At 38.6% G+C, this 17,500-nt stretch overlaps 1 protein-coding gene across 3 annotated transcripts in view; it reads left to right on the forward strand.

Annotated features, from left to right (window-relative positions):
* Nucleotides 1-17,500, forward strand: part of gpc6a (glypican 6a) — a 162,076-nt gene that overhangs the window by 82,495 nt on the left and 62,081 nt on the right. For all 3 annotated transcript variants that reach the window (XM_004543317.5, XM_004543318.5, XM_004543319.5), the window contains exon 4: nucleotides 9,465-9,630. In XM_004543317.5, coding sequence (XP_004543374.2) covers nucleotides 9,465-9,630 — 166 coding nt within the window. The remainder of the gene's footprint in view (nucleotides 1-9,464; nucleotides 9,631-17,500) is intronic.

A 17,500-nucleotide genomic window follows, 5' to 3' on the forward strand; every position in this document is an offset into this window, starting at 1 on the left:
TTTATAACATACTACATTATAAAGCCCTGAGATTTGTTTTTCTTTTCTGACTGATGCCTGTATGATGTGTGTGATATATAATGGCAAAACAGGCCACTTTTAGAACTAAACCATTTTCACACCATGAATACTAACTTTTGAGTATAAACTTAATGTCTACTTTATTAGTTAAGCCTTACTTGGAGAAATGCCTTAATTCTTCATGTCATAGGTTCAACACAATGCTGGAAACATTCATCAGTGATTTTGGTCCATGTCATACTGACATGATAGCATAACACAGTTCCTGCAGATTGGTCGGCTGCACAGCTATGATGCAAATTTCCTGTTCCACCACATCCCAAAGGTGCTCTATTGGATTGAGATCTGGTGACTGCCGAGGTCATTTGAGCACAGTGAACTCATTGGGTTATGTTCAAGAAACCAGTTTGAGGCGATTTGAGCTTTGTGACGTGGTGTGTTATCTTGCTGGAAGCAGCCATCAGAAGATAGTACACTACAATCATAAAGGAATGGATACGGTCACCAAGAATATGCACGTAGGCTATGTTGTTTGAATGAAATTTGGTACTAACGAGGACAAAGTGCTCCAAGAAAATATCCCACACGCCATCACACCACTACTACCACCAACACCACTGTCCTAAACTGTTGATACAAAGTATTATGATCCTAAGCTATCATGTTTTTTAATCCAAATTCTGACCCTACCAGCAAGATGTCACAGGACAAAATGAGACTCATCAGTGCAGACCAATTTTTATGATCCAATTTTGGTCCATGTGAATTGCAGGCTCAACGTCCAATTCTCAGCTAACAAGCATGACTGCTTCAGCATGTAACATGTTGTGCATTCAGACATGCTTTTCTGCATACCCTCATTTTAATGAGCAGTTATTTTAGTTACTTTTGCCTTCCTATCAGCTCAAATCAGTGTGGCCATTTTCTTCTAACCTCTGACATCAGCAAAGCATTTTCTTCCAGGTAACTGGCGTTCATTAGATTGTCTCTTTTTGGACCAGCCTCTGTAAACACTAGAGATGGTGGAGGAGACTCACAACTACATCAGCAGTTTCTGAAATACTCAAACCAGCATGTGTGGGACTGCCAACCATCTCACATTCATAGTCACAAAAATCACCTTCTTCCCTTTTCTGATGCTCAGGCCATTTGAGTACAGTGAACATACATGTTCAAGAAACCAGTTTGAGATGATTTGAACATCAGCTGACATCAGAAGATGGCTGCTTCCAGCAGATAGGCGGGATGGGCGTGGTCAGCAACAATACTTAGTTAGGCTTTGGTGTTTAATTGGTCATCTTCATCATGTCTATTTTCAAACGAGTTGCTATCATGTGACTGGCTCATCATGTGAAAAAAGTCGCTGGGTTATCTCTTAGTTAGTAGTCTCTTAGTAGTTTGATGATGTTGTTCTGTATATACGCGTGCTATTGGAGTTTGGACCACTTCAGACATGTTTCATCCGACAGGTCATGGGCTGTAGAAGTACAAATGACTTTAATGCTAGTATGATCATTTTTATATTCATCGGCCAAATAGCAATTTCAGGGCAAGCTAGTTCACATTCGAAAGTATATAAAGAGAATTCATTCACACACATCAAACAAGCTGAAAACAGAAATATAACAATGTTACAAAGTAACTGTTTTGCTGGAACAAAACAGTTACTTTTATTATGTGTATTATATCTAGGATCCCCTGGGAATGTGGTTGGACATTTTTCATTCATTTCTCACATTTGCAGACAAAACAATTAGCCAATTAAGAGAACAAAAACAACTGCCTGATAGAAAACAATAATGACTCCGATTCTTAATTGAAAAGGAAATTGCCATAGAGGAAATAAGTTCATGTAATCACACCTCAAAAGAGAGGCACATAATGCGAACTGCAGTATGCTTTGACACTGCAGACAATGCCAGTGGAGCTGGTTGTGTTTTTACAGATTGCGTTAGCAATTAAAGATGTATCACTTCTAGCTGAAGATACAAAATGCCTTAATTTGATTAAGAAAATGTGACTGCGTTCATGTGATTTTGTAGTTCAGCGTCTTTACTTGTAATTAATATGTTGCAAAACCAAACAGTGAACGAGAGCAGTCTGACAGCAGATTCTGCTCAGGGCAGATTAAGTGACCTGCTTCGTGAGCGAGTGTCCATGTTTCTTAGCCGAGGCCCACACAGATACAGATGCACCAGACGGACTTCCTCTCTCACTCTCTCTCTCTCATGCATGATCCCTCCTCTCTCGCTCTCTGTCTGTCTCCTTCTCTCTTGCTGGCTCACAGCTCACACAGCTTGCCGGGGATAAGGCCTCAGCCACAGTGCTGTGACGGCAGATGGCAACTGGCTCAAAAGGGTTGGCACGTCATCGGGAAATGTGCTGCACCAAAGATGTCCTTTTTAATTAAAAGATTTTGATCTGTAGTGAACTGCAGAATGTTGGAAAAAAATGAAAGACAGCATGTGGTCTGAAATACAAGAACATTATAAGAACGGATAATAAAGAAATATACTGTATCCTCCTCTCTTCAGTAGTCTGTGCCGTCTTCCATTCAGCATTGAATACTCTGAAGGGCACAGTGAGCCAAGTACAGAGTGGGTGGAAATTTGGAACAAAATACAAAAGGGTGGCAATTTGTCAAAAAAATTTAGAAAAATGATCCATCAAGTTTTAACATGTCCTATAAAATACCTCTTATCCACCTCTCATCAACTTGTGAAAATATGTCATCCGACTGGAGCAGCCCACATCACTCTTATGACAACTTTTTGCACCTTGATTTAAAGTGTATGGCACCACATCTTTATTTAACAAGCACTTAGAGAAGGTTGTCAGCAGCAGTGTTGTGACATTTGTTCAGAGGTTTCTTGGCAGCACAGAGACTTGTCTGCCCCTGACATTCAGGCTGGGCTGCAGACCTTTAGAGTCAGCTGGACAGAGGGTGAGTGCTACGCTATAATCCAGGAGGCAACACGACAGATGGATAACAATGTAGTATATGAAGGTTTTGTACTCACTAGAGATGGTGAATCGCTCATGGTACGCCGTGCCTAGTCAATGAGCAGCATGAGGTTGATTTTTAATGTGTTTTCCCTTGTCGTTGTAAATTAAAGAAACAGACCCAACTGCTGCTCCAGACATGCTACATAACATGGAATATGTCAGGACAGATCAACGGTTGTGCCCACGTCTCAACAAAGACAGACACTTGAGCTGACTTGAGTGGGTCACAGGGGTCCCCCAAGTACCACTGTGTTGTTTCATTGAGGCACAGATGCTCACATGTGGATTATTCTGTCTGTTTCAGACATTCATCGATTTGACAGCAGCTGATTTTAGTGCAGCCCCTCTGGAATTGTCTTGGCTCCAGCTTACATTTAACATGCGGAGTGGAGGGAGACTGAAGTTTATGGAGGAGCACAGAAAGAAGGTGTGATTAGTATGAAGTGCTGAAAACCGGGTTTTATTTTCTTTTTTTTTTTTTCTTTTTTTTCTTTTTTTTGGCCTGTCCCGTTTGGCTCTTTTGCATCAGAATTGTTGTCTAAAGGCAAAGAAAGATGCCCAACGGATTTACTTTACCAAACTGACCATCCCAGCCTTGCCGTAATGGTCCATTTGATTCACCTTTTATTGTTTATTTTATTTTCACTTAGTGAATACGGGACAGACTTGACTGGGGGAAAGAAGGGGAGAAAGAAAGAGGGAAAGAGAAACAGCTGAGAAGAGGGACGGGGGAGAAGGGCAAAAGACAAAAACCAACAGAACGGGCAGAGAAAAAAAAATGCACATATCAATCACCTGGATCACCTGCTGAGAAAGAAAAAAGAAAGCAAGCAGAAGAGAACAAGAGTAATAGAATAAACAACATCACAATGATATATGGGAATATGACAGTAAATACTAAATGTTAAACATTATTGTGCAGCACATAAGATCAACAGAACACAGTGTGCTTTGAGGTAGGAGCCAAAAAGGGTGTAGTTTGTGGGTGTGATCACCCGTGTGTACACCTGTGAGCATGGACGCGCTTGTTTTTTGTTTTTTAAAAGGTTCCTTCATGTAATAATCTGCTAGAGGGTGTGGGGGGGCCACAGCCCCGTCCTCCAGGGCGTGAAGCTTCATACCGGGTTTTATTTTCAATGACAACTTTGGTGCATTTATTTTGCCTGGTCTGTATGTACTAACGTACTATAAACATAAAGTTTACTTTGTTTTTGTTACTTTGTTACCTTTTTTTTTTTTACCTTAGCTGCCCCGTTAAAATGTAAATCTAAGTAAATGTAAGTCTCTAAATGTATTTCTAAATTGTACTATAATGTATTTCTATTATATTGTATTACCATGTGTTTGTAAATTGGATTATTTTTTAATTAGAGCATAATTATTTGTTACTGACCATGTATGGCATTTGCCGCTGTGACAAATACGATACAATTCTAACATTGTTATACATTACTGCTACATCAACGTCTTATAATTTGACTGGATACGGGAGTATACGGTACATGTAAGATACATAGACACAGGTAATAAATATACATAAAAAATACATACAAAATGTCTACCTACAATTCAGGACATCTGTTGGCACCTCCCACAAGGACCCATATGAGTATTTTCTGCTCTGACACCCTTGTGATTAAGATGTGGCTATGTTTAGAGAAGTAATACTACTTGGTTGGGGTCAGATCACCTTCATGGTTAAATGAACTGCAATACTTTTCAGGAGAGGGCAATTTGGCAAGCCATTACAATGAAGCTTGTTCATCACCAAAATGGTTCCCATGCTCCCCAAAAACCTTTTTTTTTTTTTTGTTATCTCTCAGATTGGATCGTTTCTACAAGGAGTAGCTTGTGCATAAGCGTGACTTTTTTAAATATTAGTTTATTTTAAAGTAGCTTTTCTCACAGTATGTTTAAAATAAAAGTATGAGTTCGACAAACATAAAAACAATTTGATCAGATTTTCCTTGCAGCGTGAAATTGCTAATCGTCTTCTTACAATTTGCATTTCCTGTGACTTATGGAATTAATATCAGATGTTTATTGCAATATCCCTTAATGTTACCCTTTGGTTAGGAAGAAATAAGTGGTTAAGTTTTACACGGAGATTTATGCAACCAAGCACATGTTTCTCTTCGTAGCAGATGGTAGTCTTATTTGCACAGTAACAAATCACTCATATTGCCATTGACACTAATGGCTGTGGAATTGAGTGGGGACACTGGGGCAGCAATGCAGTCTTACATCCATGTCCAATCAGTGCGAAGCAACACAACCTGTCACAATAATTATGACAGAACTATTGAGACAATTTTTTGGCAACAGTCTCACCGTCCCACAAGTGTTCCCCTTGATTGGCCTTGGTAGCTTGCAAAGTCATTGTCATTTCTCACAACTTCATTACTTGGTGGCACAAAGCAATTTCCATCGTCTTTGCTTCTCCTACTTTGTTGCCCCTAAAGGGAGCTCACACCGTGTAAGCATGGCAACACCTTGTCGGAGAGACAAGGTGATATCTTCCGAGTGTCTTTCAGAGTTATCCCTTATTTTAATGGTAACGCTTTTTATTCGTATTCTAATGATTTACCCATCATTGATGTGTCTTATTGCTGATTGAATTCAGGTGTGTGTAATGTCTCCTGACTGTGGCCCCTTATGGGGCTGTGCTGTTGCCCATAAGGCTCATTGCATTTATAATCTTGCACTTTAAATTCTTGGTAATGTTTACGCTTACCTCAGGAGCTGACCACATCTTCAAGCAGGCTAATGAGTTGGCTGCTGTTTGTGGCTCATCCCATTCTTATAGTCTATTTACTCACACACTGTCCTTATGTAAATGCACTTACAGAACAAAGTCAATATCACATAATGTAAATATTATAATAGGTTTTGTGTCAATATATGTGAACAAAAAGGTATGCGTTTGCAAGAAAATCTACTTAAAAGTTATGAAAAGGTAAAATATTAACTATGCAGTGTTTTATCTTTAGTCACTTTAAAAAATGTAATAACTAAAGCCTAAAGTACATTATTTTTTAGTATAATAGGCACTCATATTTATCAGTTTGGGACTTTAATTAAGGTTTTTTTTTCTGCTTAAAGGATCTGAATTCGTCCTCCACGACTCCAAAACACACACAGTGACTTGCGCGCAAGCACATGCTCTCCATGCGGTGTTATCGTTGCACTTAAACATCAGATGAGTAGATTAGTGTTTTAATCTTGCTCTGGATCTGAGTCATCTCACTTCCAAGTTCTCCCCTCATCCTGCTGTGAAATATTTTATCTACTCAACTGTAAATAAGTGCTAACAAGATTATCAGATTACCCTTCATCCAGGGCACCCGGCGACTGCTGGGCACAGTAACAGCGATGATGTAAAAAAAATCCCACTAAGATAATTGTGTTAGGAGGCATCATTTTAATGCAAATTTTCCAAAGGCTCACAAAGCTTTAGGGCAGCTTAAAGCACTTTTCCCATTTGCAGTATTAACTGTATTTCTTCTATTGCCACAAAAAAGCCACATCGAATATAAAGGACGTAGTTGAAACTGGACTGTGGTTAAAAAAAAAATCCCAGTGTTTTCTCTCTATATGCTGAGAAACTGGGCCAAGTGTAATTGAATTGACTGAAGTAAGTTATTCTGACAATTTAAAAAAAAAAAAGATATATTATTTAATATTTGAATAAATAATGAAATCCTTTTTACAAGTTGGGAAAAAAATTGCATGTTGATGTTGCAGATGGTGCAGGGACTATATTTTCATTATCCTCCTCTATGATGTTGCCATCATTTATACCACAACAGCGAAACAAGGAAGTTATCAAGCACAGATACTCCAAAGTCATGCTGTCAACTGGTTGTTGTTTTACAATTGTGGTTTAAACTGGATTTCATGTTGCTGCTCAGGTACAGTGACTAGGCCACTGTGAGCCAAAAGAGAAAACAAAAGGGACGAGCTCTCTCTCTCTCTCACTACGCAAAACATATTTATATGCAAATTAGCTTGTGAAACAAAAATGATTCAAATGCTCGATAGGATAACGTATTTAATCTGTGGGATTTGAGTCGTTGATGAGGGAGAGGGCAGGGGATATTTCTGAAGAAGCACAGGGATGTGGGGGGGAGTAGGATCGGAAAAGTGTCTCATCCCTGTCTCAGTCGCAGTCGATTGGTGAATTGCATGTAGCAGTCAGACTTTGTGAATTTATGTGAGATACGGATTTTTATGAAGTGCAAGTACTGAAGGCAAGGGAAGAAAACAGGCTGAGATCTAAAGATGAGAGCACTGTCACTGGAGACTGCTCTTCAAGGTCTGTAAATAGATGGCAATATATATATAAATACATATATATAGTATGATATGTATTGGATCCTGAAAATCATAAAGTGTACATTTGGAAGCAGAAAGTCTGTGGAATTTTACAGGATGTTCTCTCCAAACCAAACACTGTGATTGGCATTTAGTTGGTCCTGTTTCTGTTTCCAAGTGTGGTGACGGCACCTGCCTATTCCTTCTGTTTGTCTGCTAGTGTCTTGTCCGGTTTTCTCTCCGTCTGCTTCATCTGTATCTGTCTCTCTGTTTTCTTGGTGTTTGTTGCTCTGCATCCTTGGCAGCATCTTAGGATTTCTCCACAGCCTGTTCACTCTCAGTCTGCTCTAATGTTTCTTTTAGAAAAAAAAAACTTCCTCGAGCTCAGTTTGTGAATCAGAAAATGTAGAAATTAAATTACAAAACTGCCCTTCGCAAAGGGTTCGATAAGGCGTTATAGTAGGCTCCTATAACAGTACACTGATCGGTGTACAGTATGTCACTTTAAAAAACAAAGAAACAACGTAATAAATATATGAATTATTTATAAATATGTCGATTAGCAGCATTTTACTTTACACCACTATTCATTTTTAAATGGGCTATAAGACATAGTAATGTATCTGTAAGCATATTCTAACTGATTATTAATATATTTTTAACATCTACACTCCTCATCAGGGCACCATGAGTGTTGTGTGTGACTGTGGTGCGTGAGTAGAAAATAGCAAAACACTCACACACAGATTTATTTATATGTGTGTGTGTGTGTGTGTGTGTGTGTGTTCCAGCTCTCCAGTAGTAATATTCTCCTAATTCTGTCTATAACGCAGTGATGTCCTATTTTTTTAATGGTTTCAAATGTAACACTCTGGTTTCCCATGCATGTCAGCTTTCTAATGTGTTGTCAAATGAACCTTGTTCCTGAAAAATTCCCATATGTTCGCTACACTCCCAGAGAGATATAAACAATTTACAAGAACACATACCAGCGGATGACACGCAGCGCTACAACTGACAGCTAGCAACCCGGTTTAATGGCCTTCTTACAAGACATCGCGTGATGTCACTGGCAGATTGCAAATGTCAAAGATGGTTCATTTGATCCTTGTCGCTTGGTGCCGAGCAGCAGTGGAAGCAAATACATTAATAGCGCTCATCTCTGCCTTCTGCTTCTCTGTCTCTCTCTCTCTGCCTTTTTTCTAACATCGCTCTTGTCTTTTTTTTCCCCCCAATCTCTCACACTCACGCTTCACACACAGGTGGTCTGGTCATGGTATGAGTGAAATCAAAGACAAGCTGGAATGTTAAAAACAGACGCAGGCTGTATGCAGTGTCATGGCAAAGCCTCAGATGTTGCCATGGAGCTACAGTAGTGCACTAATGCGTTCTTCTCTTTTCATTTTTAACTTCTTATATTCTTCTTTTATTTGTGCTTTATTTTCGTCGCAGGCTTTGTGCCGTCTGTCTTTGCTTTTTATTTCTTTATTTGTCTGACAGTACCAAAATTAACAGAAGTTTAAGTAGCACTAAAGTGATACATTAGTGAAAGAAAATGAATAAAAATGCAGTGATTTTGTGGACTTTAAATTAAAGTCCCCCCCCCCCCCCCCCCCCCCCCCCCCCACACACACACACACACAGACACACACACACACACACTGCTGTTCAAAATCTAAAGTCAACCATGAATACAGAGGCTGACAGGCCAATTATCAGATGTACTCCCCGTTCTGCATCCCCACCTCTGAGGGGAAGCAGATGTGAGAATCCTGTCACTTTTACTCAAGCCAGCACAGTTACATGGCCCAACAACAAAAGGCACAGCCTTCACAATAAATGGAGATGGACAGAGATGTAAACCTTGTCATGCAGTTTCATCTGCTGGATTTCCACATTTCAAGCTTCAGAAGATGCAATAGAGTGTAGTGTCCGTCCGACTTCCATCCCCTCTATAGTTTCATATAAAACTGCATTTTTGACTGCTGATGCTTTGGCATGCACTGGTGCTGGTAGAAACCTCTTGGAAAATTTTGACTACCATCAAACATTTCAACTTCTATTAGAAATAATCACCATTTCAATCCATGACATAACTGAAAAAGCATCTCTTTGCTTTGCAGGTGAATGTAGCTCCAGCATGTGTTAAAGCCTTGACCAGGATGCTGTACTGTCCATACTGTCGTGGAATGCCTGGGCTCAAACCCTGTCCCAACTACTGTCACAACGTAATGAGAGGCTGTCTAGCAAACCAGGCAGACCTAGATTCTGAATGGAACCTCTTCATTGGTAAGATCTGAATCGAGTGCCCTTGCACCTGTTTTTCGTTTTCTCTTTCTTTGTAGGTTCGTCAACATGTGTTCAAACTTGAGCTTGTACTTCTAAGGCTGCATGTTTCTTTTCTAAGGCAGTGCCTTTGAATAGTCTCGATGGGAATTCAGTAGGATGCGCTGTGATAGATTCAGCTTTAAAGGATTTTAAAGAGACAAAACTGAAATCTTATTTGTGAAACCATTTCTTCTTTTTCTGTCTGAAATGTTGTTTGCTATTGCTGGAGCCCTGGCATAGTGCTTAAAGCTCTAGTCCCTGCTGTTTGGGATTGATAAAGGAGAGTAGATCCTAGGCAAACACATTTTCTATAGTGTTTCCAGCTGAGCATGGTGAGTAATATAGCACTTCAGTTTGGCTGTAAGCAGCCGGCTGCTGTAAGCCCTCCTGTTAAATGGATACCAAGAAGGCATATAGAGTGTTCCCTCTGGATCTTTTGTAGGCCAGTGCTTTATTTGTTATGTACCCGAATCCCATCCTCCCACCCACACTAACAGATTTTTTTTTTTTTTTTTAAATGGGGCACCATTTTTTAAGAGACATCCCCAAAGACTGTGTGTCAAGTGAACTGCACATCTAAGCTTTTTGCTGTTTTGTGACAAGCCTGTCATTTGAGAAACCATGAGATGACGAACCGTTTGTTCTCTCCGATGGCACGTCTGAAGTCTCAGATCAACATGGGCCCCCATGCACTGAATGAGATGTCTCACAGCTTTATGACATGTGTTAAAAAGTTAGTGTCTTGTTTGGTTGTGAAGAGGAAAATCTATTGTCGCAAAGGGATGATGTGCTTGACAGTAATGGGAAAAGCTGTTGTTGCAACAGAATGATGAATCTAGTTAGACCCAAACATCCTTGGGGTGTCAGAAAAAGTGTATTTTTTTTTATTCTAAATCACTTTTTTTGTGCAGACATGGGTTTTGCTTTGGAAAGCCAGTGTGTTTCATTGTATTATAATTAGAAATGCAGAACCCAGGGGATGTTTATTTTTTGCTACAAAAGATTTGTTTTTGATGTCTGGTGACATTTTGTATTTGTTATCTGTTGCTAAAGTACTGTACTTCAATTTGCTTACCATGCAGCTCACAAGAAATATTGATCTGCCTTTCAGAGACAACTTCTAAATGTATCACAGGTCAGTTCTCACCACTGAAGCATATCTTTACATTATAGAAATTTATGGATTGAACCCCTACACAATCTGTCATTGTCCTCCTTTCAAATCATCAACTATTAAGGGAGGTTAGATTAAAAGCCTTGAAGAACCCCCAGTGGCATTTACCTGTGGACCTTGCTCATGTTTAAATGTCACTATTGATACCATTGATGTTATCAGTAGTTGTATGACCACAGGAGAAGCTCAAGGCTGTTTTAGTATTCCACAGCAAGTAAAAGAGGAGAAAAAAAAGCATGTATAAAGTGCTGTTTCTTTATTTTCATTAAAATCAAACCAATAAATCTACATTTTTATTTGCTATACCAAATCTACCAAGAAAAACATTTTTTTTTTTCTGGCACGTAAAATAGTTACTAATGTGTTTGCAAGCGTAGTGCTCCTAACACTCCAATACACAGCAAGAAAATAAAAATATATATATATATTCACACACAATACTTAATAGTACCAATACGCCTGTAACATCTATTTTTAATGATGGTCATTTTGACATGTCACGACAGAAAAAGGCACAGATGTAGTTAGTAACATTAAGGTGAATTGGTGCCAGAGCCCTTCTGCTGTAAGACAGGCTTTGTGGCTTAAAATGAAATCATAATGTCATTTCTTACATGCCGTGTATGTCTGATATTCACCATGGAAATGTGATCTGTAATTACATTGAAGAGCACAGAAATAATGGACAAAATTTGTGAACATTTTGTTTTTACCTTTGGTTTATTTGCCAGGTAATAACTGGCAGGCCAAGTGTTTTCAGTTTTTTGGGTTTGAATAATTTATCATTTGAAGTTTTTTCTTTTTAATCTTCTTTCCTGAGAAGGATTTTTCTTATACTGAAAATACTTTGGCTTAACCAGACTTCGCTAAATGCCAGTAGATTTGCAACCTTACTGACATTAACATTATTAAACTTAATACACGTGTCATTTAGACTAATAGAAATAAAATCCTGTCGCAACAATCAGGTTCTGGCTACGTGTTATATTGCACTTTAGTGTATCTAAACCTTGAAAGGCAGATTTTAATAAGCATGACTCCATCACTGTATGAAAACAGCTTTGCTTTCCTACTTTCTCTTTAAATATTTATGGAAATGTTCTTTGCATGTCTGCTCAGTCACCAAACACAAAACTCACAGTGACTTCAGTCTTTTCTCTCTCGGCACATAAAAGTTGTGTCACATCTGACAATCACAATTTATCTGCCATAAGATATGTTGTGTCTTTTGAATTGTGGAAAATGTAAAACACGGTTTGGTAATTTTATTCTTGTTTGTTTGTCAGATGATGGTTTTGGTGTTGTGGGGTTTTTTTGTTGAAAAATTAATTAATTCAATATTATATTTAATCTATAAAATAAGCCAATAGGTCAAGCATAACATAGATTAAATATATCAAATCTATGCAATGCTCTTTACACCTTGTTATATATTTTTTAACCTAACCCTATTTAAGTATTAATATTGTAAGTATTAAAAGACAGTATCGCAGTGGTACTATGTAAGAGTAGGTGGTGAAATATTTTTCGTTCTATCTAGATTACACAAGTTTTTTTTTTCCCAGCAGCCATTTTGACATTAAATAGCGGATAAACGCAGCGCATAACCTTCATAATGTCCTTATAACAGTTGGGTTTTACCTACCCTTTCATATCAGAGTAACTGCTGTGAAAATAGCCTATGCCTTCGTTTTGAATAAAAGAAGAGAGATTGCTCTAAATGCTTTACAGAACCATTAAAATGTCTCTTAACACTGACAATGCCTCACCATGAGATTAGAAACTAAAATATTGGCAATCAAACAAATTAACACCAACTGCTGATTTTATTGGATACATTAAAAAAAGCAGTTTGCATGTTAAGATGTCAGCATCACATTGTATCTATGCGAGCATTAAAGCAGAAATCTGTGTAGCATTGAAACAGTAACGACCTTGGTGAATACTTTGATGTAGCCTACATATTGCTATGCAGAAGAAGAATGATCACAGCATCGGTTTCATACATATAAAGTTACAGTCACAGTACAGTAGTTTACACTTTGTAAAGGTTACTGTAATGACATTGTCACTTGCAGGCTGAAAAAAAAAAGACAGGCAGTTCATGAACAATGAGGATAAACCTGAGGAAGAAAGTGATTTACCTGCTTGTAGCTACCCGTGCTGAGTGATTTTTGTGTGTGTCTACACGTGTGTGTCTGCGTGTGTGTTCAGGGAAAGAATTCAGGGTTTGGCCGTTGGATGATCCTAGACCATCAGTCACCTGCCATTGTGACAAATTTACCCGGCTCTGCATCATGACAGACACATCATTATCATTTTTCTTGTCAGCACCTTGTTAAAATACCCTCAGAGAGACGGCGAGAGAGAGAAAGAGGAAGGGACACGCATCCTATTATTCAAACTCTACAGTAGCTTTTTAGGCTCAGGCTACATCGTGAACAACGTCATTTTTGACAAGCAAATGTTATCAGTGTAACATAACCGTCTCAGCTACATGTGGCTAAAATTAGAGACAGATAATAATTGACTGTTAACCTCTTTCTCAAATAGGAGATTTAAAAATTGCTTTGCAGCTCTAACTCCAAATGTCAGGCTTGTCACTGGATTTCACATTTCACAGTCTTAACATGAAAAGAGTTTGATGGGTGGCTTCAGTATTTTCAGCTAATTAGCCTAATTCTAGTTTAATGTTCTTGTTCAATGCCCCAGCAACCCTAGCTAATATTACCAGTTACACTCGACATACTTACTGTTTCATTCCTTCATGTTAAAAATGCAACTGAATCTGCAAACCTGGCCACAAAACACTGCTAAACAAACAACGGCTAACCAACTATAAACATCAGGGTCATTTAGAGACACAACTTTCAATCTGCTGCTGCTGCTTATATTAGCTTAGTTAGCTAGCTTTTAAGAGTTGATACAATTTTACAGTTACAGGCTACGTCCACATGTACATGGGTATTTTTGAAAACGCAGCTTTTTCTTTCCGTTTGGGCCTTTCGTCCACATGTAAACGGCATTTTGGATCACTGAAAACTGGGATTTTCCTGCCACAGATTTTCGAAAACTTTGTTTTTGCGTTTACATGTGGATGAGGAAAACTGAGATTTAGTCACGCAACGCCAAAGGTGTGGGGCTTGTTGACGTCGCCCTGTGCACCACGTTATTGTTTACATGAGATGAATTTCTACAATGGCGGATATAGACAAAATATACACTTAGAGTTACATATAGACACACAGTTACTGTCCCTCCATTTAGAAACTGTCATCTTTAACTTTTTCCCTCCTAGGTTCTAGACTTTCTGATCGGCCAACATTAGAGAGTAAAATGGTGAATGCTGTCAGACAAGTTGGCATCTTTTATGAAAACTATGGGTGATGTCAGCAATCGGCTTCCAAACAAAGAACTCAAAAGCAGCTTTTTTGTTTAGGGAATACACATTTTTCAACCTGGTGTGACTGAGACCTTTTGTACCAAGCTATAAACATGACTCTTAATAAGCTTAGCTGGGTATTTTAAGATGGAGCCTATTAGGATTCAGTTGCTTTTAGAGCATCTCTAAAGTGGCCACTACAGAAGCTGCATTTCTTTCATATTTCAGCCCTGGATGATGCTGCATGCACCTTTATCCACATTGCTGTTGCTGGTAGCAGCACTTTACTACCACTGAGAGACTCAGGCTCATTTGCAGTCACATCTGCTTGCTTAAATTAAGCTAATAAATAAATATTTTTATTTTTATGGAGGTTTTATATCTGATATTTGTATATTGTAAGCTTATTACTATACAATGCAGGTATGGAAATAATTAACCAAAGAAAGGCTGGGTTTTTCTCTGTCTTTCTGTTTGTTATTGTGAACAGTTTTCAGTTGGCTGCACCCACAAAGTTCAGCAGAGTTCAAATTTGCATATTTTTGCACCCCCCACTAAATAATGAAGAGCTTTACACAAAAACTGTTACAGTGATGATGTGTGGCTGAATAGGGATTAGTAAACATACTTAAAAGCATGTCCAGTGGAATTAATTAACTCTTTTAGCTTTAAATTTGGTGTGATTTGTAAAGACCATTGTAGTTTGCCAACTTCTTCCTCTGTGCTGGGCCCATAAACACATTATTTCTCCTAATTAAGATATAGACTTGTGTTGTCCTCTGGTGAGTCCTTTGACACCACAGCGTAAGTGATCCTCATTGATTTTATTTGCTCATTTCTTTTTAATTGCTAGGATTGGGTCCCCATGTAACTGTACCTTCCCACAACCCACAGTTCATGAAGCCAATGTTTTCTCCTTCCTCCAAGGAAGACTTTCCGCGATCTCTTTGAAATCATGAAGATGAACAGTGTGTCGGTGCTTTAAATGATATAGCTGTGTAACTGTGCTCAGTTCTGCACAAACCAAAGTTAGTTTTTTCTAGAAGATTTAAGATTCATGCTAGTATGCCATAAGTACTGTACCTCTAAATTAAACCACACACACACACTCACACATACACATACACATACAGACACACGGGCACTCGAACAAGTATCAAGCATTACAGTCTCAGTAACAGACATGACAGGAACAAACAAGGTAGCTGGTGGAGTTTTTTGCCTGTCAAAGAGCTGAAAAGGCTGGATGACTCACTTAGCCGAGTGGAAGTGATCTCCATATCCCCAGCATCATCAAAAAACAATGTCTTTTCTTTGTAATTGCTACTGGCTTTGCAGGATCTGCAGAGTACTGTTTTCCTGCATCTCTGGCACGAATGCTAACACCAATGCCCTTTATATTTACAACCAGCGAGTGGTTTTTGTAATATTCTGAATTAACTAAGCTGTATGATTTATTTAACTGATTTCATCCACACAGGCATATTGAGTGTTGCAAGTTTTTATCCTCCAATTTCACATTTGCTGAAGACATATTGTTACTTACTGTGGAGCATATTGTTTTGCATATTTATTAAGGTTGTGGCCAAATCAGACTCCACAGGAATAATTCATTAAAATAAAGATGGTAAAATAAAGTCAGTTAGCTTAACTTAAAAACACTGAAAGTAAAGAAAAATCCATCCTGGTTCTGTTTAACGACACCTGTCAATCTGCTTATCGACTGATCCGTCCCAGTTGTTCCACTGAAATTTTAATCAGAGTAGCCATTTCCCAAAGATGACGCCTACCACTTTTGGGGCACTGCAGATTTGCAGTATCATATTCAATTCCTTCACTTAACAGCAACATGCTTTGAGCTTGAGTTTAATTTGTTATGCAGAGGCCATTCTTATGTTCCCAAAGTGCTGTGTTCACCAGTGTGAAAATTTCAGCTCTGAAACTTGCTGCACGTGGGTGAGGCGTGCAGTGAGGTTGATGTGTGTAAGCAGATTATGAAACTGGGGAACATAAGCCCTTGGTAATATAGTTACTTTTTGGGTTATCCATCACAGTGAGCATTGCATCTGCTCTTAATGTTTCCTTTACCAGTATACATTTGTTTCCCTGCAAAAAACAGGAAAATTAACAGAGAGGCAGCAGAATTGGGTTTTTATTTTCTTGCAGCTGGAAAAGCAGAAAAATTGCCAATGTAAAAAGACATTAGAGTTGGTGGAAGAAGAGACATGGTATTTGAGGTGTCAGATGAGCTAAAGTAAACCAGAAATAGCTGAAAGCCAAACAAACTGAAAAAGGTCCTATCAAGAATTATTTGTTGGTGTTGCTACTGAGCTACAATCCAGCTGTAAGTGCCTGCGAGACTGGCTGTGCAGGCTGCTAAAAGACAGACAGAAATGTTGGCAGGGTAGTGAATCTTTTGTAATTGATTCACCTCTTACAGCTGCACATTAGAAAAAAATGTTACAGGAAAATGATGTGATAGCGTAATCGTTTTGGCTTTGTTTTTGTTTGGTTTAGATGGCACAATTTTAAAGTGGAACGATTTTGCTTTCTTTCGTTTGTTACAATGTTAGATACCTATAGTTTCAAATAAGGTCAGTGTATGTACATCTTATCTCTTTCAGCCAAAAGCTGCTCTAAATGCGTTTTTATTTTTTAACACAGCAACCACCTGCTGCATCCTACGTTTTTCTGCTGCTCTGTTTAGGACTACTTTATAAGTTTTGTTGGTTATGAAGTAAAATTACATTTGCTTTCCATTTTTGGGGAAAAAAGCACTATACTACAGTGGGTGCAGTTTCTTTTTGTCAGTCAGTTTTTAGCCTCAGCCTCAAGCCAATGCACTTGTCCATTAAGGCAGGAAATATGGAGTATGGAGTAGGTTTTTCGGTTAGGCTGCGCATGTGCTGTCAGCTTTCAAGTTCCGGATCAGACTCAGTCTCAAACATAAGTGGATGGATTTGAGAAGTGACCATTTTAATCAGGAACTTATATTTTATAGTATTTTTGCAGATTGTTTTCAGAGCCTGCACACAAGCAACAGACGAGGCAGTGCTGCTGTAACGAGGCAAAGCAGCAGGAAATCAGAGAAAAGAGAGAGATGGAGCTACAAAGAGATGGCTTGTTACAGACTCAGGATGAAGTGAGGTGCTGCATGAAGAGCTAGCATAAGATAAATAATGATTTTGGAGCTGTGAAACATGCAAAGCTGTTCTGGTAAAGTCCAATGATGATTGAAGCTGGACTTCTTCAAGGCAATCCTATAGGTTCTGTGG

This window comes from Maylandia zebra, linkage group LG1, assembly GCF_041146795.1.
Source record: "Maylandia zebra isolate NMK-2024a linkage group LG1, Mzebra_GT3a, whole genome shotgun sequence".
NCBI classification, from domain to species: domain Eukaryota; kingdom Metazoa; phylum Chordata; class Actinopteri; order Cichliformes; family Cichlidae; genus Maylandia; species Maylandia zebra.